Source organism: Scomber japonicus, chromosome 4, assembly GCF_027409825.1.
Source record: "Scomber japonicus isolate fScoJap1 chromosome 4, fScoJap1.pri, whole genome shotgun sequence".
Classification (NCBI taxonomy): Eukaryota; Metazoa; Chordata; class Actinopteri; order Scombriformes; family Scombridae; genus Scomber; species Scomber japonicus.
The window spans coordinates 6,777,150-6,804,647 of NC_070581.1; the positions used below are offsets into that span (position 1 = coordinate 6,777,150).

A 27,498-nucleotide genomic window follows, 5' to 3' on the forward strand; every position below is an offset into this window, starting at 1 on the left:
TGACCATTCTATCACACAGCAGGAGGATCAGCTCCAACCTCTCCAAATATTGTCACTTCTGGCTCCAAAAATCAAAGATGGCGATAGTCAAATTTGCCAAACTAGAGGCTTAAAAACAGTAGTCCACAAACCAGTTGGTGATATCATGGAGACTACATCTATTTATTTATTTATTTTACTGTCTATAAATTAACTGTGGTGTGCTTATACTATGACTTATACTATGACTAGGCAACTAAACCAATTGGTTAAAGTTACAGTATGGTCATGGCTCGGCTAAAAAACACTTCAAGGTCAGGAGAGATACAGTTCATAAAAAAGGCTTACATTAATTGCAGGCCTATGACAAGATACAAACTGAAATCCTCTACATTAAAGTCTGATATGTTAAATGCTGGCAATGAGCATACTGCAATTTGTGTCAGACTTTTAATCTGTAAATGTATGACTGCTGAATGTAAATTCAATTATGGCCTTGAATTATTGAGTGCCGGTCTCTTAACCAGAGTGTGGTTTATTCAAAAGGCCGTGTAGCTACGACAAAAGGAGAACTAAAGAGTGATTAAGTCACCAGTCAGATAAAGTCAAGGTTTTATCAGGAGCTCTGGAGAAACACTTGACACACCCCATTGTCCTAAGCACTCATTCAAAGACACACACAGAGAAACACACAATTGACTTGAACGCAACCTCTCCATCTCTCTGTTGGCCATCTCTTTAAAATGACTTTGTCAGTGTAAAGTGATCTGGCCACGTAGTGTTTCCTCTATAAGACTGTTTACATCAGGCCATCAATCCTCCTGCAAGCTCATTCAGCATCTGCATGAGTCAGTTGGAATGTGTTGACACCATGCTTATCACTCCTAGTTTTCTCTCTGACCCAATCATTCTCCATGAAATGGCAGGCACACAATAAACACAAACATGTTGTCTCTGGCACTATATCACTCTGACAACAACAGTGCCCAGCTATTTTAGGAAGTACTATTTAAAGAATTAAAAGTACATAATTGTAAGTTCCTTTTTATAAAGGTTTTGTCTCGGGGAATGAACAGGCTTTTGAGTGAGTGTCATAGACATTATAGGACAAGTATCAAGTGGCTAACTATGACATAATAGGTTTCGTTAACAACAAAAATTAAGAATATCTTTATCTTTCTTACTTACTTTATCCTTCATATAGTCACATAAAAAATAAGGGTGAGCGAGCACACCATTATCATTATCCGTATCTGTTCAGCCAATTAAATTACCTGTATCTGTATCCTTACTTGGTACATCATCCATATCAGAGACTCATTTCATTCAGGCATTGGGCTCAACCTTAATAAAAAAAAAATCCTCAATTTCTCTTTCTAGAAACAGTGTGGGCAGTCCACAAAACATGCTACAAACAGCTGGGACTTTTTCTTCAGGCGAAAGTAGCTGCCATGAAATCAGATCACAGTGTGTGGGTTAACCTAACATACCCGAGACATTATTTCTGGACAGAAGTGTTATTGTGGAATTTTTGAAGTGTAATTTTTCAGTGCTGTGGGCACCAGAAACAAAATTACATTCACCTTTATTGTATTGGGGTGAAGGCAGAAAACTCAAAAGTAGATATGTTCAAGGCTTTCTAAAACCAAACTCTGTATCTGTATGGCTGTAGTACCATGGGGGGTCATTTTCTTTTGTAATTTTGATTAACTAACCCTTTACAGTAGTCATGAGGAGCAGTGACTATCTAACATGAACAGTTTGCAGGGTTCTAAAAAAGTCTGCTTCACACTCGCTGTGACAGTATAAACACAGAGTTTCCCTCTTTCTCACATCCACACACATGCATATGAACACACACACACACACACACACACACACACACACACACACACATACAGTCCCACCAATGTCACTTTTGGTGTACCACCACTTAAATTTAACCCTAACCATAACTACTGACCCAAAACTCAGCAGTTAATCAATTGGAGACACAGCTTTTGTCCTCAATTGCAGTCTGTCCCCAATCAACATGCCACAACAGGTTTCAGAAGCATCCCAAAAGTAGCTCTACGCTCTGCTAAACATATGCGCCTAGTCTATTTTTGATGCAAGCTGCATCAACTTGCACAGTGCAGATCGAGCCAGGCAGGAATGGCCTAAAGCATCCAGTCAGCTTTTAAAATGAAACACAATGTGCAGACTCCCGCTCATATATCACAGCACTGCATCAAGATTACGCCTTAACTGGTGGCACCAGGCCAGAAGTGAAACGATCAGAGGATATTTTTCACTGATTTTATTGAATAAAAGTTCTGACATTTCCCACAAATGTTCAGGCAAATGATGAAAAATGGTTTCTGGCCTATCACAGAAAGGGCTTTTACTGGAGACATAGTGGTTAAAGACATAAACAGTGAAAACTCAGTGTAAAATCTTCCATTGAGGATCACCTAATCTTTTATTCAAGGGAGCTTTATAAAATACCCTCCATACTAGTATAACATTTTTTTTCCAACATTCAATTTGTCTCTCCACACTGCATCACGTTTACCATTTAGTCTCATTGTGTTTGAGGCCTGTATACAGTATCTACAGATTGTTTTTCTAGTTGTCACGCTAAAATCTCAACATATTTGGATTCAAATAATGGTCCAGTAAGTCCATTTAAGCTTCTGGCAAAGCCCAGCTCAGAAAAAAGGATCACCTCATCCACTGTCTCACTTTGACATTTCCAGTGACGCATAACTTGTACGTGAGACCAGAGGTGGTGCTGTCCTGTACATCCAGTCTGGATCCATGTGTCAAGGGTTCTTCCAAAAGCCAAAACAGACAACTTCATATTATAGACAAGTTCCATGATTTAAAAAAGTCCCAGTCCTGGTAAAGTAAAAGCAATCCATACAGTCACACAAACCTACAACCGAATAGAAACAGAGGTGCATCTAACCCAAAGTTGGCAGTTTTTTCTCGATACTTCATCATCTGTGCCTGTAAGGTAACACTGAAGAAATTAAAAGTCTTAAAGTTGTTAACATACTGAGAAGATGTACTAAACCATGTCCACCTTCTTCCCTAGTCAGAAAAAATACACTCTGAGGCACCCAATAAAGTTCATCCCAGAATAAAGTTAATAATTTGACCCTCTGATTATATTAAAATAATATATGAAGCAATTGTCTCCATACATCAACCAAACTCTGAATTTTTCCTAATGTAATCATTGTATGTTTTGAAATAGCACAAGTTTCTATCTACTACATCTTTTTCTGTACTGTGAAGATCTCCTCCTAAAAACAACATTTCTTCAGAGGAGCAATTATTTAAGATAAAACCAATTTCATTTAAAAAGGAGCGCATACATTTATCAAAACTACATTATAGTGCTTAAAATGTGCTCTAACTACCATCAGTGTATCTTTTTATCACAGCAACAGTGGTAGAAAGTCTTTGGGAAAATGAACAGCTACAACTCTTACTTTTTACTCTGATCAGAATTACCTACCCATCCCATTCTATCTTCCACTCAGTCTCATTTGAAACATCACTTTGTCTTGTAGGAAAGGCATGCTTGAAAGTCTCATCTTTAACAGTTCAAATAAACATACCATCTTCATCCCCTCTCTTGCTCCACTGAGGTTAAATGTCATAACTCTACAGTAGGCATGGGATGATAACCGTGTTCAAGGTATACCACGATATGAAAAAACCACGATAACCGAAACCGCCAAATTTTCTGTCATACCGTTCCTGAGGTATGAGCTGTTTTTTGTCTGGTCAAAGACAGAAAGTGCTGGTCAGAAATCCCTCAGGTGGTGCAGCCTTATTTTTCTTCCTTTTGGGAACATTTTAGAGCTGTAATCACAAATACCACCATACTGTGAAACCGTGATATTTTTGCTTATGGTTATCATACCGCCAGAATCTCATACCGGCCCATGCCTACTCTACAGTCACTCATGGAATGCGAAAGACGGGGAAAAAAAACATGATACTAAACATGAATACTAATAAATTAGAAATGAGACATAATGTCTTAGGTAGATCATAGTTTAGATCTTGCTTGACTATCAGAATTTGTTTTCTCAGCTTGTAGATCTCTTGATTAGTGAATCTTGCTTTTTTTCTTGTTGTATGTGTGTGATCGCTATTTTATCTATCATATATTATTTTTTTCATCACTTTATGGTCTTTCTTTTTGCTTTGTGAATCATCATCAGAAATTGTGGATTCGCTGACCTCTCTGTTCATCCACATTAGACTCAGAGCCTGATCACACCAGTTTCACCACCTGCTTTCCACTTGTTTTAATGGCTGCTCTGTTTTTTAGTTGAAAGCCCCTATAGCATCTCTATTTTTAACAGTGGTGTCCATGAGTTCTGTCTCACTGTCATTTTCAATCACATCTGTTAGTGTAGGCTCATCTTCATCATGTGCCATTATCTTATTGCTGTCCCTTTGCACTTTTTTCAACTTGTTTTTTTTAAATATTATTCTTACTTTTGTCTTCTGTGGCTTTACTTGCATTTTATGATTACGTTTCTGTATCAGTCATATTTTTTCTGGTCTTGAGTTTCTCCTGTGGGTTCAGCCTGACTCTGAGTCTGCCCTCCTGTCTGTTCTCCTCCATCAGCAGAAGGTTTTTTAGGACAATCCTTTATAACATAGCCCTCCTTGCCACAACCAAAGCACTTTGACATTTCAGATGTACAACATACTAAACATTGTCAATTTTCACATTGTAAGGCAAATTTAGTACCTCACACTCATTTGTCTAAGAGGCACAATGTGTCGCAAAAGTAGTGACCTGCAACCTGACTGGAGCTTTTTGAACGAGGACTGTAAACCATGTCTTGACAGCTCTCTTGTCAGTAGATCATCACTATTGAAGGGCAGTAATTTAGATATCTAACCCTCTTCGCTGGCATAGTCAGAGACAAGACTGTCATTAGTCACTACACTGCTCTCAACTACTTTGTTTGCTTTTTCATTCTCATCCACAAAAATCACTGTTCATCTGAGCAGTGGATTTAGTTTAGTTCCCCTACCGCCAAACTAAACTCTCCTACTGAGCGAAGAAATTAAGTGGATATTTCAATGCCATGCTTCTGTGTGAGTATTGGAAACTCCATGCTGGTGTTCAAGCTTGCTGATCAGCGAAAAAAAATGCAGACTGACTACAAAAACTCACACAAACCCCTCAATATACACCAACAGAGTAACACCTAACATATCTACACCTAAGCACTATGTACAACATTCACAAATAAAGGACAGGATAGAAATCGCTAGTGAACTTTTTTCTGACTGACCTTTAGAAACAGAAGCAGTGAAATAATTGTGCACATACAGGTTGGAAAGAATGAAATTGAGACAAAAAAGATCTTGAGAGACAAAATTACCATCAAATTATCTCCATTTTCTCATTACACTCCATGGTGGCCTTAAAGCAGCAGCTGTCATCTCCACTCTTATTACTCATCCAGAGCTAAAGCTGATATTATCCTGTGATTGCACAGACTATCAGATGGATTTGTTAGGCTTCCTGCTGATCTTTTTCTATTAAAGGCCTGTTGGTAGAATAATTACGGTGTGCAAAGCAGCTATACTTTCCCTCGCCAGAGGAAGAGAAGAAACCGCAGAGGTGTTGAGTGATGAGTCAAAGCCTGACAGCTGCCGGCAGACCTTTCTAACCTCTGAATCATCTCTGTCATGTTTACACTTTGCCCTGCATGTCTCCTCTTTGCTTCTCTGTGAGCAGGTTTCTAGATTTGATATTTGATTTTTCTTTCTCTTTTCTCCTTTCTATTTTGCTCTTTCTATCATAAATGTTTGGCTGTCACTCTTTTGATTTTTCTCACCATGCAAAGCTCTATAAATGGGTGAAAGTCAGGGGGTGATTGTAGATGAGGGACTAGCCAATGCTTGTGTCTGGATCTCTCTACAGTCATTTCTGCAATAGCTCCATTCCTACATATATGCAAGTAAAAACGATGACATAAATGCAGGGATTTTGCTCTGGTAGGTCCATCATTTAGTAATTCAGCTCTGTTTTTCTACTCTGTCCTACTCTACCACTCATCCCTAATGCTTACTATATTCTATACTGTTTCAATGACACAGTTTCCCTTTGGGGACAATTAAGATTTTATCTGAAAATCCTGGTAAAGCAGTGAAAATGAAGATAAAAGTACCTTTTTTTTGTCACACATACAGTTGTGCAGTGAAATTCAGTCCTATTAGGAGCAATGGACAGCCACTGTGTAGTGGCTGTCCATTGCTCCAATACCCCGGGACCAACTCCAGTTCTATGTCAGTGCCTCGGTCAAGAACACTGCCAGGAGAATTAACCTAACATATATGTTTTTGGCAATGGGAGGAAACCAGAGCACCCAGAGGAAAACCCATGCAAAGGTTGCTTGGGGAGAACATGGAAACGCCACACAAAAAGGCCGTGCCCCAGCTGGGTAGCTACCCCTAGACCTTCTTGCTTTGAGGCAACAGTGCTAACCACTGAGCCACCGAGTCACCAGGATAGATGAAATATTCATATAGATCAGTCATGCCCGACTGATCAGCCCAGTATGCTTGGAATTTTGTCCATATTGGACAATTCCACAACTCACATTTAATGTCCCCTCGCAATGTTCAGTGCTGATGCAGGAAGTAGTGTGTCCTTAATGAAGCAAAGCAGAATATAAAGGTTTGGAGCTCAGTGAGTCCCCACCACAAACCTACAGTTTCTTATCATCTTTACTGCACCTTAACCCATATATGTTATTTTGAACTGTGTATTCATAATGATTTAGATATAATAATCAATATTTTGAGTTTTGAAAACTAGAACAACTTTTCAGCTCCTTACAAAAAAGAATAGGTCGGCGACACAGTGAAGAGGCAACCTGATTGGTCCTCCTGTGTACATTCATAGTAATGATCGGTGCTTAATATATAATGCTGTTGTTTAAATATTTTACATGCTGCCCCTTTTTCTTTGTTTTTACTATGTTCTACATTGTAGAACAATACTGAATACATCAAGCTACAAACAACAAACCAAAATATGTTTCATATTTTAGATTCCTTAATGACAACTTTCCACATTCTTGACTTTACTCATGAGGTAATCACCTGGAATGCCTTTACAACAGTCTTGATGAAGTTTCCATACATGCTGAGCTGGCTGCTTTTCCTTGACTCAGCACTCCAACTAATACCAAACTTTCTTAATTGGCCTTAAGTTGAGTGATTATGGAGGCCAGAAATCTAAGGAAGCACTCCATCACACTTGGGTCCTTTTGAGAACAAGTAATAATCCAACTAAGCACAAACTAGATGAATGGTGTGTTGCTGCAGAATGTTTTGGTAGCTGTGTTGGCCTTGAATTCTGTATAAATTGTCAATAGTATCACCAGCAAAGCCACTCAAACATCTCCTCCATGCTTCATAGTGGGAACCTCACATGCAGATACCATCCACTCACCTTCTCTGTGTCTCACAAAGATAGCACAGATTTCCACTGGTCTAATGTCCATTCCTTGTATTTCCCAAGCAGTTCTCTTCTTCTTATTGGTCTCCCTCAGCAGGAGTTTGTCTTTGCAGCAATTCAACCATGAAGGCCTGATTCACACAGTGTCCTCAGAACAGCTGATGTTGAGATGTGCTTGTTACTTGAATTTTGGGAAGAACTGATGTGAGCTGAAATTTGGGGTGCAGTTTATTGGTGATTCCTGAGGCTGGTAACTAATTAACATATGCTGCAGCAAAAGGAGGTTTTGCTGATGTTTTTTTTTGACAGTACTAAAAAAAACTTTCAAAGTTTGAGAAATTTTCCAAACTGACTGACCTTCAGATTTTAAGTAGTGATGGACTGTTGTTTCTCTTTACTTGGTAGAGCGGTTCTTTCTGTAATATGGATTACTACAGTAGTTGAATAGGGCTGAATATACCAACACTACCTTGGTACAACACAACTGATGGTCTCAAACATATCAAGTAGTCACCTTTGACAAACACACCTGTTAATTGAAAGCCATTCCAGGTAACGACTTCATGCCAGTTAAGATGATGTCAATAGTGTGTAAAGCTTTCATCGAGGCAAACAGTGGCTACTTTGAGGAACCTAAAATATGAAACGTATTTTGGTTCAACACATTTTTGTTTACTATATGATTCCATATGTGTTATTTCATAGTTAAGATGTCTTCAGTGTTGTTCTACAATGTAGAAATAAGGAAAAAATAAAGAAAAACCTTTGAATGAAGATTAAAAATTTTTGACCGGTACTGTACCTCTTACTACCTGGTGCAGTTAAATCATCCAAGATTATGAGCACCTTGACATCTTGTGATGTTTCTAGATGAGTACTCTTTCATGTTCCTGTAGGTGCGAATGATAAGTCTAACTTGGACGCTGCTTTCAGTGGGTGGATGTTAACTGGTAATGGACTGCATTTATATAGTGCCTCTCTGATCTACCGACCTCTCAAAGCACTTTACACTCCATGTCACATTCACCCATTCACACACTGTTACACCTTCGGAGTAATTTGGGGTGAAGTATCTTGCACAAGGACACTTTAACGTGCTGGCTGGAGTACCCAGGGATCGAAATACCGATCTTCTGATTAGTGGACGACCTGCTTTACCTCCTAAGCCTGGATTTTTGTATTCTGTGGCAGCAGCTGATTGATGGATTGGTTTGTCCATGTTTGTTCTGTGGAAGGTCATTCAGAGAACAGTGTTTCTTGTGCAAATCACCTGAGCAAAGGGAATTCAAAAGAATGAGAGTGGAAAGGAAATACCATCTATGGGAACATCAGTACATCTGTTTGTAGCTCAGAGTTGTCATGGTGTATGATGTGGTCAGGACAGTGGACCTGATTGAAGCCCACATTAACCCACTGGCCCACCCACTAAGCATAAAAACTGCATGCTTACTGAGAGGCCGAACATACTCATTAGTAGACCTACAGTATAGTTGAAACCTATTGTCTTCTGCCCCTCACTGTTTTGGTCCTGAGTGTCCCCTAAAGCCCTGCTGTATAAGACTGAGCTGTGATAATCGGTTTGTCCAGGATCATCTCCGAAATGAGCCGGGTAATATCTTCCCTCATTCCCACATTTTTTTCAGGAAGCTGTCATTCCTCTCCACATATGGTGCTCACACTGGAGGGTTTCAAGGTCCTGCATGGTGTTTTGTTTTTTTCAGATTGCTTTGCACATCCTCTCAATCCTCATAAGACGTGGATTAGTGCATTGATCCTTCTAATCGATAGAAGAGTGGTATTAATCCAACCTGCATTGCAGCAACTGCCTCCAGCTGTGTGTGTGTGCGCGTGTGTGTGTGTTTGTGTATGTGTTGCTCAGTAAGTGGAAGTGATTAGCTGTCTGTCGAGATGCAAATCCAGTTGCAGAGACGAAGGGAGTAAATACTTGGTATCAGAGAACAGGAGAAAGAAATGCAGAGGGAGAGACTTTTAAGTGCTTTGTGGTGCAGCAGCAGATCCAGCAGAAACCTTGTTAAAAGAAAGAACAGGCTGAGAGAAGGAGAGTTTTGAAAGCTTTTTATAGAAGCACGTAACATGAGATTCAACAGAGCGCTAAAAGAACCTGCTGAGAGATGCAGAACGGCAAAAGAGACAGAAAGTGGTGGATTTCCAGGTAACAAGCAATGGAATTACTGGACTTATTATTATCATTTTTTGTGAGGAACAACAACAACATTGTTTTTTTAATTATGAGCCTACCAAATGGTTGAATTGTCCATTTAAAATCTCTCTTAATGGACAAGAATACATATAACATCAACTAAAAATTTCAATGAATAAATAAAATGAAATATTTAATAGACTAATACAAATAAAAACACATAATATAGATCAGCACAACAGTATTTGAGCATGTTTTGGATCATTCAACAAAGCATCAAGCAGTAAAACTGAGCTTGTCATTTGTGCCAATGTGCAGAGCTGTTACTGTGCTTCATACAATCAATATTACACAAGATTTAGTATTGTGTGTTCTTTGAATTAAAAATGTTTAAACAGTCATATTTATATAATAATGTCAGCAAATATACAGAATCATAACTTTAGCTGTGTTGTACAGACAACAGTTTAGGATGAGGATAGTTTGTATTTTATGGCAGTGCTCAGCTTTTGTTAAAAAAAAAGAAAGAAAAAAAACAGTAACAGAAAAAGTAAACTATGGTTGACTTTGAAAACAATGAACAGGCCACATGGGGTGAGAGCAATTATTCTTTCGCTGACCTCCCAAAAACACCGGTCCCCCCCTAGGAATTGTTTTCAGCTGATCATACTTCCACTAAAAAATATACTCTATCAAACAGTGGAGAAACCATTTAAAGAGTTAAGACACACCTGCAGCATTATTTCTATTGATTGCCATTCTTCCTTGACTGACCTTAGACATGTTGATGACTGCTTGTTTGCCCGTCTGACAGCCTATTACAGACCATTATTACAACAACAGCTGGTATGCATGTGGGTGTTGAACAGCGTTGAGTTTGTTTCTGACTGAATGACTGCAAGCGTCTCGGTAGCTGCTTACATCATTTTACATCACATTAATAAATTCTCATCCTATACCTGCCTGAACAGGTCGATGAAGATTCATCATCAGTCTTGTCAAGCAGCAGATGCACATACTGTACATCGGGCCATATGGGGATGACATGGCACCATTTTACACATTTTAGACCTTGATGTAACTTGGTTTAGTGTGTAGAGACAACAAAACACTTCTGACAGTGATTCTTTTCAACACCTTGGATATATTAAGGTGATTTCTCTTCATTCTGTAAACACTTCCAGTTATGACTCACATGTTGATGTTAGTGTTGTGTATGAGTAGTGAATACTGATGCAGAATATCTTAATGGTAATATGTGGCACTGTAGATAAGATAATGTGAAATTGTTTCCTCATAATGTGCATCATTTTTCAATCCAACCCAGATTGTACTTTTTAATAAAAAGAGATTTAGGAGATCCAAGAAGCATATGTATCTGATAATCTACACCTAGTGATGTTTCATGATAATGGTTTTTAGAAATGATAAATATAATATATTTTAGGCCTGCGAGCAGCAACTCCTAACCTTTCCTCTATTACTACAATGAGGTTGACATTTCTCAATAGCTCCACAACTGTTAAATAGATGGAGACCATTTAAAATAGATTTCCAAGGTCTGCAGAGAGTCTTTATATATATATATATATATATATATATACATATATATACTCTAACAATGTTGATGATCCTCTGACTGTGCCTTGAACGCCAACCAGCTGGTCAAAGTTTTAAGTTATGCTGTGATTTCAACATCCACATTCATTCATGGTTCCCAGATGTTATCTTTTAATGACTGGTGTTCACGTGATTTTTCTTCTTGTGTTATCTCGAAGGCTATTGGATGGATTGCCATTACATTTGGTGTACATGTATTTATGATCCCCAGAGGATACATTTGTAACAACTTTCATCTTCTGACTTATCATTTAGTGTCATCTTCTGGTGAAAATTTCATTTTCAATCAATCAACCAGTCAACATTTATATTTTTAGCACCAAATCACAACAGAATCTATCATATCTTATCTAAAGGCACTTTTCACATAAAACAAGTCAAGACTGCACTCTTTGATTTAATTCAAAGTAACACAAAATTCCCGCATAAGCACCACTTGGCGACAGTGGCAAGCAAAAACTCCCCTTTAACGGGAAGAAACTTCAGGCAGAACCGGACTCTAGGTGAGCGACCATCTGTCTTGACTGGTTGGGGTTTGTCCTGTCCTTTAGTTTATCACCAGATACCCACAACACGTGTGATACACAGAGACTGGTTCATTAAATAAGTACATTTAATTTCAATTATAAAGAGAGCTAGGTAAAAAACAAAACAAAAAAAATACATTTTGCTTTAACTAAGGCTGGCTGTAGCTATCTCACCTGCTCGCTCACATACCAAAATGGACTTGAAGAAATCAATCTGCTTTACAGGACAGTTTACCTTAAAATACCTTCAATTCATTCATTCAGTCAGTCATCTTAAAAGAATGACAAAGTATCCTCCCAACATAGGCAGCTTAGAAATGTTAATGTTAGCCAACATTTCTCGAAAGAAAGAAAGAAAGAAAGAAATGGGCATTTGCTGACTGCTCTCTGCAGCTGTTTGTAGGCTGTGATCATATGCAGTGAGTGTAACTGTTTGAGTTCTGCCTCAAATATATTCAGTGCCATTCTGGCCATCTATCAGAATATGATCCTAGAGAGGGGCCTGCTGTCATTATCACCTCATTTCCTTGCCAATCTTCTTTCTGATGACATTTGGAAATGGGGCGAGGTGGGGTGTAATTGTGTCCTTCCAGTGGGCAGATGTGTCAATGTGTGTGAAGAGTTTCTTTGTATGCATTGGTGGTGATATTGTGCGGACGCATGCCCACATCTGCAGAAGCTAACTCATCTGTGTCTTTGTGTGCGTGTACATCTGTTGAAGAGGTTGTGTCTCGTGCGTGCTTCCATCTCATATACTTGTCTAAGTGTGTGCTTGGTGATGGGGACAGAGTGAAGTGCTGGTGTCTGGGAGGGTGAAACAGGTGAAAGGGAGGAGGTTTGAGTCTGAGCTTTAAATAAACACACTCTCCTCTCCTCCAGCTGAGACCACCAGACACATGTCTGCCCCACACATCCTTCAACTCACGAGCTCTCATTCAACACCACAGGCAGTATGTGTGTGGACATGAACGTGTGTGTGTACAGCCACGGTGGTCATTTGCTCCAGAAAGAACGTAAAGGTAAATTGCTCACTCATTTTCCCTGAGGTTTGTAGGTGGTTAGGCTGATACAATAATGTGTGCTGACAAAATGACAGCATTCCTTCTTCAAAGTGGCTTATTTGTCCTCTCGCTATGCTGTATGGGTTAAAGCAGCAGTGAAAATCGCCACATGTGACTTTGACTTTATGTATGGGAGAATGGTTCGCTGTGTCTCATGGTAGCTTTCTGCTTGACTGGCTTTGTGAGTAGATGTGTGTGAGAATACACGTGACAGGCCACTATGTGAGAACACACAGGCACCACCTGCTCTCTCATTTCATAAAGATGATCTTAAAAAGGCATTTGACACGTCGGGCCTGCAGGGCATCCCCATTTGTAAACTCCTTCAAATTAAAATGCTCAGAGGAATTCAACAGGGTTCTGTCTTCTTTATCTTCAGTTCATATACTATATTACTGTGGAAATTGTCTGAAAACACTAAAGACAAAGACGAGAAAACATAATAAACACTGCTAAATTAATCTGTTATAGTTGAGTTTAATCAGATGATTTTAATTTGAAGAGTGTGTTTATTTAAAGTTCAGAATCAAACCTCCTTCACCTTCCACATAGGGTCTAGCATTGCAAAGTAGCTAAGGATACGTGTTAGGTAATTTTCCATCATTACTATGCACTGGGTCAAACTAGGCTGTGCGGTCATGGCAAGGCCTCACCAAATGATAGGTTTTAGACACCGTCTCCCCTTGAGATAGTGGTGAGCAGTGTGTCTGCTCCTTTTGGGGAAGACAGGAGGCACTCTGATAGTGTTGCTATAACAGCCGAGGTCAGATATGTGTTTGACTGTTTTCCCTGAATGGGATAGAGGCAAGTGGAGTCAGAGGTTTGATATAGTGCTGGATGTAGGACAAAGGTCCTGAGTGAGGTCTAAGCAATGTTTTGTCTATAGACCAGTAGACTAAATTCTGTATATTTTAGATGTGTTGGATCTGCCCATATTTGGGCATGGCTCAACCTTGGGCATTATCTGTGTGGTTTAAAGTCTTTCCCCGGAGGAGAGAAGCTTCAGAATTGAAGGAAGCATCAGGGCATGTAACGTGTACTGATCATTCATTCACTTCTCCTCCATGAAGTAAATAAACCTTTTTAATACAAGACATCCTGGACTCCTGTCTCCTCTCTCCATTGATATATGGGCTGCATAATTAAAATCACTATCAATACGCTGTTATCACTATCATTAATCCATGCTATATACTATATACAGAGGCAGCCCTCAATCCAGAGACACAGACAACAACACTGACATGGTTATTTCTGCCAATTTATCTACAGTTGGCATGAGAGAGGAAAGAGACAAACAGAAAAAGTTACACGCTTGCTTGCCTGTTTGAAAGCTTTACTCTTCTCTCCCCTCTTTCCGTCTATCTGCAGTATATTTGCATGTTATCTGGCCTTTCCATTTTCTATGGCTGAATAGCTGATCTGTTGCAGGCAGCATATCTATTAGTAAGCTGCTGGTGGCGGTGCCTCCTCCTCCTCCTCCTCCTCCTCCTCCTCCTCTCACTCAGATTACCATTTAGCTGCTCTGCTACTCTGCCATTACTTCCTCACAGCCAGCAGCTCTGCAACACATTTGTGTTATCTCAAAAATACTGTACCGCTCTCCTCTCCTTCTTTCCTCCATCGCTCCTGTTCTTCCTCTTCTCCTCCCCTCCTTTCCTCTCTCATCATTTCCTCTTTCCTCCTCTCTACTCTCTTCTCATTTCTCTACGTTTTGCCTTCCTTTTTTCCTCCCGCCCTTCCTCTTTCTTCCTTTCATCCTTCCGTCCTTCCTTCCTTCCGCTCATCCTCTTTATTCCTCCTCCTTGTTGTCCTTACCTCCTCTCTCCTTCCTCCTTTCATCTCCTCTCCTCTTCTTTCCTCTCTCCCTTTCATCTCATAAATTCCTCTCTCCTCCTCTCCTCTCTACCCTCTTCTCATCTTTCCTCCCCTTCTCATCTCTTTTTTCACTTCCTTCTTTCTGTCCTTCCTCCCCTCATCTTTGTTGCTTTTCGCCTCTCTCCTTCCCCCTCTCCTCTCATTTTCTCCTCCTCTTCTCCTCTGCTATCCCTTGTCCTCTCTCATTTCCTCTCTCCTCTTTCCCCTCTTCTTGTCTTTCCTCTCCTCATCTTTCCTCTCCACTCCACTCGCCTCCTCTACTCATTTCCTCTTGTTGTTTCCTCTCTCCTCCTTTCTCATTCCTCCTTTCCTCTCCTCTACTTTTCTGCCTCTCTTCCCTGTTCTCTACTTTTCTCCTCTCCTCTCCTCTCCTCCTTCCCTCTCTCCTCCTCTCCTCTCTTGTCATCTTTCCTCCCCACAATTTTCCTCTCCTCTCTTCTCTCTCCTTTCCTCCTCTTTCCTCATTCCTGCTCTCCTCTCCCTTGCTCTCCTCCTTCCTCCTTTCCTCTCCTCTACTTTTCTCCTCTCTCCTCTTCATGCTCTCTCATTATCTTAGCAACAGTTGAGAGGAAATCAACTTTCTTCTCCTCTAGTTTCTGAACAGGAGGAACACCTTTGAAATATGTTGATTCCTTCATTTTTGGAGAGCTTTTTTTTTGTCCATCTCTGCTGTAATGCTGATTAGCAGAAGTGGGAACATTTATTCCACTCAACTGATGTTTTCTCTTAATTCTCTTGAGAACTGATGCATAGCAAATTTTACTAGCTGTTCAGAAATGACTATTAACAGCAAAGTCTCAGCAGTTTGAATGCACCAAAGTAAATCAGCACCAACTTCTTAAAGACTTTAACTAATGTTTTGTTAAACTAATGACTTTTTACAGTCGCCTTTCTCTCCAACCTCTGTCAGTTTCAATGTTGGCAAAGTTTTAATTGGCAGTCAGTTTTCCCAGTGCTGGAGCCTTGGCTGCAGTATACCCACAAATGAACACCTTTCTGTGAGGTGAGATAACTACTCTCTAGTGGGTGTTTAGTGTCGTGCACTGTGACACTGTTGTGTTGTCAAATGAAAATTCATTTGTTCACCCATCCAAGCATTGTATCTGAATCAGGTTAGCTGTAGTGGCAGGGCAGAGCAGAGCAGGCGTACCTTTACCCTGAAGCAATGTTCTCCAGTGTTTCCTTTATGTGCTTCTCAGATGAATGTTGTTTGTTCTGTTTGTTCTGTGGAAGTTACCCAGGTCGTCTCGAAAGTTGTACAGCCAACCCCAAAAGATCACTCCTATTTACTTTTTGGCACTTTCCAGAGCTCAGTTTGTGATGTAGCTCTATGACTATAAGATACAACATGTAACCAGTGGTCAGTGTTTTGTTATATTTTACTCATTTTCATAAATGAGGCACTATCTATCAGTTTTTAGTCATGCTAGCTGCATGGCATGAATTACAGTCATTTGGTCCATCTCTATTGGTCCATACTAAAATATATCATCAACTATTTGATGAGTTACCATGAATTCTTTTACGGATGTTCATGTTTAAAAACTACAATTATCCCATAACTTTTCCTGTAGTGCCATCATCAGGTCAAAGTTTCTATTTGTCCACTAGCAAATGTTACCATGCTAACAAACTAAACATTGTTACCTGCTAAACAGAAACATATTAGCATTGTTATTGTGAATATAAAATTATTGTATTGTATTGTCTCTAGACCTGTTCTATCTGAATAGTGCCTTGAGATAACTTTTATTGTGATTTGGCGCTATATAAATAGAAAATGGATGTATTTATTGAATATGCTAGCAGGCTGACATTAGCATTTTTGTTTAAATGGAATGCCACGCAATGTTGCCCCACTTTGTGTGAAGCAGGGTCAACTTCACATGTTCCAGAGTGTGATGCTTGCACCTTCTTAACTCAAGCACAAGCTGCAGTCTGAGCACTGCAGCTTGGGTCACCACAGCATAACATAACCAAAGCTAAAGCCCTTTTATTTGGCTTCACTTCCTCTCAAAACAGCCATGCTGACCCATTTGACATAGTTTGTCACCTCTCCAGTCAGGCAGGAATTCTCTGTTCTCTGTCCTGTGATATTCAGAGGTTGCAAATTGCACCTTCTGCTTTTTTTCTTTCTTCTATGCAGTCAAGTGCATCAGGGACCTGTACTGTGAGGCACGATTTGGGGTTTCACTGGGGTACATCACCATGGTAACTGTGATGCTAACCAGTGAACAACTTAACACATAATGATGATTTTAGCTACATTTTAATTGTGCACAGTTTATTTTATCCCTGGAGTGACATCTGAAAGTGTGGATGACTTTAAACTTTGACTCCATGACTACCATCAGAATAACATGAGACAACTGTGTGATGATAGCTGGAAATAAAAACGAAAAATCTTTTATTAGAAAAATAATAGTAATAGCAACATTGGAGTCAGATAGACGTCATCATCAGTTTTCCATTGTTTGCTTCAGTAGCAGAAACAGTCCGATATTATTTCAGGTTTCTTTATGTGACATTTTCAGATGGTTCCTTCGTCATCCATCCCGAAATACCCACATGTATTTTAAGCCTCAGCCAACTTTTAATATGTGGAGATTATGAAAACTTTGTATTGCTTCTATGCCTGACTCTGACAGAGACAAATACTCATTTCAGGAAAACTGTCTCAGCACAGGATCACTGTAGAGGAAACGCTGGTGTGGAATGAACAAAAGAATGAAAGAACAAAATCAAAATAGCTCAGTCCCCCAATGCACAGTGTTGTATCTCATAGGTTAACCTTCCACCAAAGGACACTTGTCTCTTTTACTTCTCAAAATCGTTTATTTCCTAAAACCAAAGGGTGTCCAATGAAATAGTGTCCATGTATAAGTGACCACCAGTGAATGACCATATAAGACATCATCCATGAGTAAAAAAACACTATAATGGCTATAATCCACACTGGAATCTAATCATATGTAACATTGTGTCTTAGTTAGTATATGTCTATACAGCACCATTTTTATTATTGTGCTTTATTTCAATGCATTTGCATAAAGGTGCAGCTTATCTTCCTTGCAGAGGCTTTTTTACAGTAAAGAGTGTGAAAAGGGGATGTGGCACTAGCACTGTCCCAAATATAGAACATTAATCTGCTGTTAGGTAGTGGATTTCAAGCCAAAGAGAAAGAGAAAGAGAGGGGGATGATGCAGAGTGAGGGAGCTCCTGAGGCAGATGTCAAACACAGTTCTCTCTCCTTCTGTTTAGCAGTGACCTTCACCATAATTTGGGTCCTTCATTCACTGTTTTTAGTTTACTCGCATTTCAATTTAATCATTTAACTTTATGCAAAGAAAGCAAATGAGTATATTTCTGTTGCTTCTGGAAGTGAATCAGCTGCATTTTTTTTTTGGCTATCCACTTTGATGTCCAGTAAACAAACAAACCTTTGTGGGAGAAAATAAATTGAATGCCAATTTCAATTTGGCTGGGCAATTCCAATCCCCTGCTCGGTGCTTTGATTGACTAATGCGTCTGCCTACAGTAGATTCTGAATGACGCGTACCAGTTCAAATGAACAGTTAGATAACACTGTGTGGCATGGACGATATGGACAAAAGTATCCTTTGGTGTTGGACATTCAGTTCCAATTACAGGAAATCTTAAACCTCTAGCATACAAAGATATTCTAGACAAAAGGTTGCTTCCAACGTTGTGGCATCAGTTTGGGCTTTTTCTCACTTTGATCATGAGTATGCCCCAAAGCCAGGTCCACAAAGAAATGATTTTCTGAGTTTGATGTGGAAGAGCCCAATTTGCCAGTACAGAGTCCTGATCTTATCCTCATCCAAAACCTTTGGGGTGAACTGGGACACTAGCCAGGCCTTATCGCCCAACATCAGTACCTGACCTCACAAATGGTCTCGCAGCTAAAATGGAAGCAATCAGGTTCCAAAAAAGTTGTAGAAAACCTTCCTGGACAGTGACGTGCGGTCAGGGGAGGCAGGTGAGGCCGTGCCTCACCTGTTATCATGGAAAAAGACTTAAAAATGAAAAAAATAATAAATGGTTATATTTGTCCAGTGATTTGCACTATAACGTTATTTTCTATCTAACTTTACCAGTTTCGGATTATTTTTAATTCAAAATCGCTGAATTTTCACATGTACTGATCAAACACTGAAAAGAGACGCGCAGTGAGGCAGCAGCGAGGCGAGCCTCACCATGGATTGCGCAATGACTCGGTTTACTGCGCTGGCATGCTATGCAGTGAGACAGTACAGCTGTACAGCTGTCTCTCTGTATGTCGCCATTAACATGTTCAAACACTTTTACTATATGAACTAAATTTCCATAGTGTAGCTGATGATATAATGTACAGTGTTTGTAGCGTGTTTCGTATGCTGAGCAGCATAAAACGGCTGCAAAAAGTCACTAAGTGAGGCACGCAGTTCTCCGGCCTCATGGCAGGGGGCGCTCCTGATCCCAGTGATTCTTATTACGACTCATTAGCTGCAGAATAAGTGACAGTAAACTACAACTCATACAGTCTATGCTACAACTACAGTGAGCTAGTCGGCAAGTAAAGTAAGTAAGATAAGTAAGTAAAGGTAAGACCATAATAACGTTTTTTTAAATTAAATGTGTTTTTTTGTGTGCTACAGTTTGTATGTGTAAAGAAAGCTGATATGAGATTTTAAACATAACCTGTTAACTGCTGCCAATCAAATGGTGAATAAGCTACTCTGTAGGGTTCATATGTTTGTAAATCTGATTGTGATGAAGTCAGTGCCTCACCAGACATGAACCTCACCGCACGTCACTGTTCCTGGAAGAGTGAAAGCTTCAGCTTCTGTTGGATTGAGTGTGTGCGTGTGTGTGTCTATCTGCTTTTAACTATATAACAGTTTTTGTCATTTTATTTCACTTACCTTGGTATTCAGAATCTTTGTTCTCTTGCCCCTGGCAGGTATCTGGATCAAACCCAGCCGAACGTCCAGGATGAGGGAGAAGAGGGCTGACTTTGTGGCAGGATGCCTGGGAGGACGGGTCATTGCAGCTGGTGGTCTAGGTCAGTACGTCAGTCGCCCCCTTCATTTTCATTGTGCTCTTCTCTGTCTTTTCTGTGCTGTGTTTTGACCCAAGATTGAAAGAATAAGGAAAGACAGAACAAGAACTAAGATCAAACTGTGACTGACTTCCAACAGACACATTGTACCTTGAGCACTTATTCGAACAGAACATCTAGTTACTCGTCCAATTTTTGTATAACAAGTGTATTATCACCAAATTTTCTCCAATCTTTTAAAATGTGCTGTCTTTCAGTTGGTAAACTCCTACGTCTCCATGGGTCTTGTTAGTAATGTATACATTACACTATAGTGTTTCCATTAAAGAGGAAATTGATTTTTATTGATTTTACACATTCGGAGGTATTGGGAATACATCTGTGTATGTGACAAACGATGCATAAAGCCTTTTGTGGCTCCAGAGGTAGCTTAGTGTAACAGACTTTACATTGTGATGATGAGACATTTGTAAAATCGTTTAAAAATATAATACCTCCATGGTCAAAAAAAGAAAGAGTCAAAATGTACCTTGTCTGCAGTTCCAGGTTTTCTGTCAACAGTTTATCGACGTCTCTTTTAACAATGGTGGTCTATGGGAAAATGCTTTTTGGGCCACTGCAACACCGCAAGTGATCACTGGGAAAAATCGGCTGAGTGGCTGAGTGGCAGTGCCCTATCCAGCTCTTAGAATACATCCATGATCTCTGGCCAAAGTATTGATGAACTGGTTTCATTGTAGGTTATTTTGGTGCTAGATTTTGAAAAGGAAGAAGAGTATGTGGAATCCAAAATATGCTATCTCTAGCTCTGTTTCATCAATTTGAATTATTTGTTAAAGGAAAATGTCCATATGTGAGACAAGAAGCAGATATTTGAGTGGCTTTCATGGCTTTCAAAAAACTGCCTCCAAAGTCAGAGAAGATATAATGCAATGCTGAGTAGTATTCCCCAGGCTGAACACAGATGTGCTTCTGTAAAAATGTGAAGTGATCCTTTTCTCCTTTTATTCTCCACTAAGCAACAGCTATAATCCTGACCTGGTAAAAATGTACTTTCTCCAGATTGAGTACTTACTCTTAAATTGAGCAAATCAATCACTGTCACGAGGTAACTCAAAATCCCGTCATGACAAATGGGAATTAATTGTTACCTGATAATCAGCTGTGGGTAGTTGGAGCTAATACGAACCCAATTTGAGGCCTTACATGCTAACAGTTAACTTTGCAGTGCTGGCTTCACTGTTTACAGCATAGGTGTCAAACTCATTCCACAAAGGGCCATGTGGCTGCAGGTTTTCATTCCAACCAAGCAGGAGCTTGGTTGGACCAAGCCAACCTGCCAACCTGCTTGGTTGGAATGAAAACCTGCAGCCACATGGCCCTTTGTGGAATGAGTTTGACACCTATGGTTTACAGCAACTCAAACATCACAACACTTATTTATTACAATCATATAACACACATATATGCACATGCTTACACACTCACACACATACACACACAGCTAAATTAATTTTCCATCAACTTTTCATTTTCTCCTTGACTGAGCCGCATTTATTAAAGTAAATAAATGTGAAGAGAGACCGAGCAATGCTACAAATTAATCAGAGGTCAGCCTTTTTTCCTCGATGACATGCTTATTAAGCAGATATTGACTCTTTGTTCTGTGTGAGTCAGCGAGATTACTCACACACATACACACACGGGCAGGCACAGACAAACAAGTGTAAAGTGTTGTAGAGTAAAATTTATTGACAATGTCTCCCAGTAACACAACTATGTCTTGGTTAAAGGTGCAACACGTGGTATTTAGTCATCTATAACAGGAATGGGTTGTTTACTTACAAATGGGAGCTTTCTCAGTTAATTTCCAGCATATTTAATCTCTTCAGTAACATCAAAGCATGGTTTTATTTATTTAAAGTATTAGCTATTCAGCAACTGATTACCAATGCAGTTACTTTTCGTCGAAAACAGCAGTCTGCCGATTGTTTGTTTCTAACACATTTCCATGTAGACCTAATGCACTGCAGCAGTTTTTTCTCTGTCCGCAGCTTAGAGAGGCAGACAATAATGTAGCCTGACATCTGTTAAGCCTGTGTGTGTGTGTGTGTGTGTGTGTGTGTGTGTGTGTGAGAAAGAAGTTGGAGAGAGAGGAAAATGCCAATCTTGCCCTGCTGAGAGAGACAGGTACAAATTCAGTAGGGAGAGAAAGGAAAGAGGGGATTGAATGAGATACAGATTTACAGAAATAAATGTATGGGTGTGTGTGTGTGTTTGTATGTCTTTTTGCTAATGTGAAAGTGGCAGAGTGAGGGGAAAGTGGGAGATATAAAAGGAAGATATGTTATATTTTTCTCTATGTGAGTGTCAGCTGTGAGTCTGGCTATCTATCTAATCCATGAGGATATTTTGGGTTTGTGAGTCATAACTGGTTTAGGGGACATTTCATCCCTCTGTCTTTTAGCATGGGAAATAAAAAGGGGGAAATACATCCACAAAGACCATCGAAAATGTGCCTATACCAGATGTATTTGTTTATGTATAATGTATACAGTATAGGTTAGGATAGAGGGTTAAACTAGTTCACATTAAAGATAATGGAGATCATCTTTGCTAAAATCCCATTCACAGTTGCTACAGTATAATAAGATGAGTCAATTAGTTAGTGTCTGAAATCTTGATTTGCTGCTCACTACTGAGTTGAACTATTCAATGTTTATTATATAGGGAACAGTCAATGAGTGACTAAGGGGGTGATTTTAGACACAACCAATGACAATTTTCACACGCTTATGTTCAGCAGGTATAAATTTTACCTTTGTGAGTTTAGCATATTAGCATGCCAACATTTGCTAATTAGCACTAAATAAAACAGCTGAGGCCGGTGAGACTGTTACTAGTTTGGCAGGTATTTGGTCATAAACGAAAGCATTAGACAAAATGACAGTTCCTGAGAGAAACAAGAATGTGAACCTTTATGACAATCAATCCAATAGCTGTTGAAGTGTTTCACTAAAAAACAAATATCAAGGGCTGGACAAAGTCATTAGGGTACATCATTTACAGTATGAACGTCCAATAAAACTGTGCCTGTAATATTACACATGCTGAGCTCCATTTACCTTGGAAGTTGGAAGTCAGACGAATAACGTCAGGCCCAAGTTAGAAGTCAGAAAACCAGTTGTAGCCAGGTTAGCCAGGTTAGCCAGTGATAGCGATACCAGTTGATTAAAACACATTTTGCTGTATTTTGCTCATACAAACAGCGCAGCAACATGTCCACAGATAGAAGTTGGACGGTGCTGTGTCTGCAACTAATTTAATGAGACACAAATACAACAAAACTTCTAATAAACAGAATATTACTACAACATTCACACTGTTTCTGCATGGAGCTACCATCTTGGATTTTAAGGTCCGGGCTGTTGAGGTCCGTCTGACTTTCTGAAACAGAAATCCGACTTCAGGAGGTGTTCCAATTGAAATTACCAACTGGGAATTCGGAAATTCCGACTTTTGAGTACAGCAGGAATGCACCAATAGATTTTTAGACATTTCATCAGATAAGTGAAACCTTTGACCTAGTAGTGCTAGATGAAAAGGGAGTGAGTCACCATAAGTTAAGGATTCATCCTCTGGCTATGAATCTTTGTAGAAGATTTCATAGATATTTGGATAATCAAAAATGTCGACCTCATGGTACAACTCTGTCTCTAGAAATTATGTTTATATACAATTAAATAGTATTACCAATTACATTGTGTTAGCAACATTACAGTATGTTCATAGGCAATGTTTTTTCCAGTATTTATTTATTATGTAGAAGTAGGTGTTTGGGGTGGATGGTGGGTATACACAGGAGGCCAAATTAGGGAGGGAGCCCTGACAGGTACCGCTTTTGGAAATACACACTTATTCTCACCTTTTAACTCTCTTTTTCTCCCATTGACTTGTATTGACTTTTATCTGGTTTGTTTTTCAAAGCCTTATTGGTCAGCTTTTGCCCGACAGCCACCAAACTTAATGTGCTACCTCGGGCCATGCCACCAAATACTCATTCAATGTCATTTTGATCCCCACTTGCCTTTTTGCCTGGAAGACTGGGAGGACTTACCTGAGGCACTTTCTGCTCCAATCTAAAATCGAGTGCTCCAACATAGTCAGGACTGGCACTGTGTGTACAGGAAGCATGACTCTGCACTAGGGACCAAGGTTCACATCCTGTGTTCAGTGTGTGGTTAGGTTTATACAACCAAAGCACTTAATGTTAGAGAAAGGTCATGGTTTCAGTTAGATACAGATAAACACACTGTGTCTCAAAGTCAGTTGAGATATTTCTGCCTGGACCGTCTGACAAGTTGTCATCCCTAGAAGCACACTGCCAGTGTGACTCCAAACCTAAGCAGACAGGACAGGATGAGGACAATAGAGGTTCAAGTGAATTGTTCAACTAACAAACCTCAAACAAGCCTGATGACTCCTCCCTGAGGACTGATTCTGCTAATGGACATTTTGTGGTGAACATGTACACCTCAAGACAGGATGCAGCAAATAAAAATACACAAATTAAAAAGGTGCACTAGAGACAGAGAGCTGATGTCACAACCCATTAGCACAGCATTTAAAGGTGCTTTGTTTGTCTTTATTGTTCTACAATATCGTGCAAAAATAAATCAAAGCACATTAGGAAGCCACTCAGTTCTGGTATGAAGACAGTTCCTTCTACCCAAACAGACACATGTGTGAATACATACCTGAGATTGTCAGTTTGTGTCTATATGCATTCATGTGTATGTGTGGGAGAGTGACACTAATGATAGTCCTCACCCACGCACCCCCGTTGCTTGTGTTTATTTTTGGCTCACCGTGCTGCACCCCCCCACCCCGTCTTTAGTTCAGGACAAACGCCTGACAACTTGATATCTGCATGTAAATTGTAATTAGATTTAAGTCGTCAGAGAAGAGTGACTTGAGATGCAATTATGTGCTCAGCCATATCATTTCATTATCAGATTGTCAGAAATGTACACACACGCACATGCATTTACACACAAACGCCTACGTGCATAACCCAATACAACACTCACATATCGCACAACAACCAAAACTTAACACATTTATACTTTGTTCTCTTCATGTGTGCCTCTCAAACCTTTTCAACTACAACTTTCAGTAAGCACAGCAAAGCTTTAACATCAGCATCAATGACACACCTCATCCCTCATGTACCATATTAAGCCTGTTACATTGGATTATACCATTAGAAGAAGCCTGAACTGCAAGCCAAAAAAATAACATGATGACAGAGACACAAAAAATATCAACTTAACCTTGCAAACCATCATAAGCAGCAGATAAAACCCTTGGAGTCTCCTCTGTATTTTTATAAGTGATGAGCTCTGTATTTGCAGCTGACTTCTGATTACATCTGCCATTCTGTGACATCTCCATGTTTCACCATGCTATGGCGTGTTGCTAACAGAGATGCAACAGTTGGACAACATTACATCATGCCAATGAAATACAAGTACTAGATATTGCTGATTTAGAATTAGAAACACTGTGATTCAGGGGCTGTATTCACAAAACATCAAGTAGCTTGAAATTGCAGATTAGGTTAAACTTCTAAAAGTATGCTGTGTGTCAGTCCTAACTTTAAAACTGTGTATTTAGCCTTATAGTCATTCACAGAGTGCTGCATAACTAAAACCAGCCACTATAGGTCTGTAAGACCTCAGTTCAGAAGTCTCCTTAGTCACTAAGTCGTACTCGCAGCGCCTATTAGATACAAGAAAATACAATGATTATGAACCTTTAAAGGCATACACTGTGCAAGCTGCTTACCTGCTAATTAAGACCGTTCAATAACATTGGAAAAGACAGTTTGCAAAGCTCTTCACTACATGTACACTGAAGTAATGATGAATATGGAATATCTAAGCTGCTTGAATTATTCATTAAAGGACACCCTGGTGGCTGGGATTAAAAGCCCTGTACAACCACACAGGTGTTTTAGTTATTGTACTTTGGAGTCATCTCAGGTTGAAGTTAAGAAGACTTATGATGGGATTTACATGAGGTCACTTGCCATACACCAATAAGAACAACAAATATGCCATTTAATAGTCTAATAAAGCTAACAGAAGATTTAAAGATAGGCCAATCTAACAAAGTCATACCCACAGTCCTGTAAAGACGTCTGATTAACCAATTTCAGCTGAAACACCTGTGTAGGCTTATCATGCTCATTAGAATAGAGCATGAGCCACAATATTCCTAGCTCACATCCAACTAGGGACCTTTGTACTCATTTCACTGTCACCTTATTTCCTGTCATCATCCCCAAAGACATAAATTGAGCCCCCCGGAAATTGGAAAAACAAATAAAACTGATTAATCAAACCAAAAGGGCGTTCTTCAGACTCAACTTTATTCAACAGTTAATTGCATGTACAGTACTGTATACTTCAAATAATCACCATCACTGACACATACTGATCATCTGTCAACCAGCTGTGGACACAAAGGGTCAGTTCATTCATGTCAATGCATGGCAAATGGGTCATTTAAGCCCTTTCCTTAACTTAATGTGCTCTCAGTTCCTGATTAAAAGTTGCTCTTATAAATCTTCTTATTAAACTCCTAGGTAGGAATATTTAGGCCATTTATAAGGACTCCTATTGGTGAGATTGGAGTAATGTCACTGATAAAAGACTTTCATTGTTCAAACTCAAGTGAGCTAGAAAGACAGCATTGGATGTAGGAGTAGGTTAACATGTTCTCAGCCTCAATCCTGCATGGAGGAAGGATTCCTTTGCTTTTAGTTGACCTATTGAGTTGAGCACAATGGAGAGGATGATGATGACGGTGTTTGAGTCCGATAGATCGATTATCTGAATGACTCGGTGGACAAAGCCAACAAGCAGCAATTTATTCAGCAGGGGACGGAAGCTCTGATCAATTCTGTGATGACTGTCGACCTCCCTGCCCCCTGCTGAGTGTGTGGGCAGTGAAAGCTCCTGTAGCAGCACAGATCCCCCCGAGCTGCAGCTTGTCAGTGACCGTCCAGAGGTCGACCTGACTGTTGATGCTTAACCAGCAGCCAGCTGGGACTGAGCTGTTCTGAACCTTGATTATGTGGAGAGAGATCCATATGTACACTGAGTAGTGGTGGTCTAGTCAGAGTGCTGGAACCTGGTGTACAGCTATCTCTTCTCATGCTTTGGTGAATCATGATGAGCAGCACTTTGACACACTGTATCTTTCTTCTACAAACATGAGGTGTAAATAACTGGAGGATGCACTCGGAAGAGGTCGAGAACAAGCAGTGCACAATCTGGATGCTGTATGCTGCATGATAAAACATGTTAAGTGGTGGAAAGAGGGAATCTTTACAGCAGAGATCAAACATTACCACAAACTCCACCACAGGTTTGTTGAAGCTTCCGTTTGACCTGAAGTGCTGTGCTATTTTCTAGCTGTCTGAAAACAGAACCAACCAGGGGGTCAGGAAAAAGGGTGAACAGCAAAACATAATAGACAGAAAAGAAACCTTTGACAGCTTCAGAAAGAGTAACACCGAAAAGCAGAGGGTTCGATTGAGCTGTGGAGCTGCAAATGGAAAAGATACAGACAGAAATGCAGCAGATAAAACGGATCAAGCCCTGTGAAGTGTATTAAATGTTGCGTGGGACTTTTAGTATTTTAGAACAGTCTAT

General features: G+C 39.8%; 1 protein-coding gene across 1 annotated transcript in view; it reads left to right on the forward strand.

Moving 5' to 3' along the window:
* LOC128357488 (kelch domain-containing protein 8B-like) overlaps positions 1–27,498 on the forward strand; it is a 155,049-nt gene that overhangs the window by 121,462 nt on the left and 6,089 nt on the right. Inside the window, exon 4 of the mRNA XM_053317844.1 lies at positions 19,679–19,780. Within this exon, the coding sequence (XP_053173819.1) occupies positions 19,679–19,780 (102 nt within the window). The remainder of the gene's footprint in view (positions 1–19,678; positions 19,781–27,498) is intronic.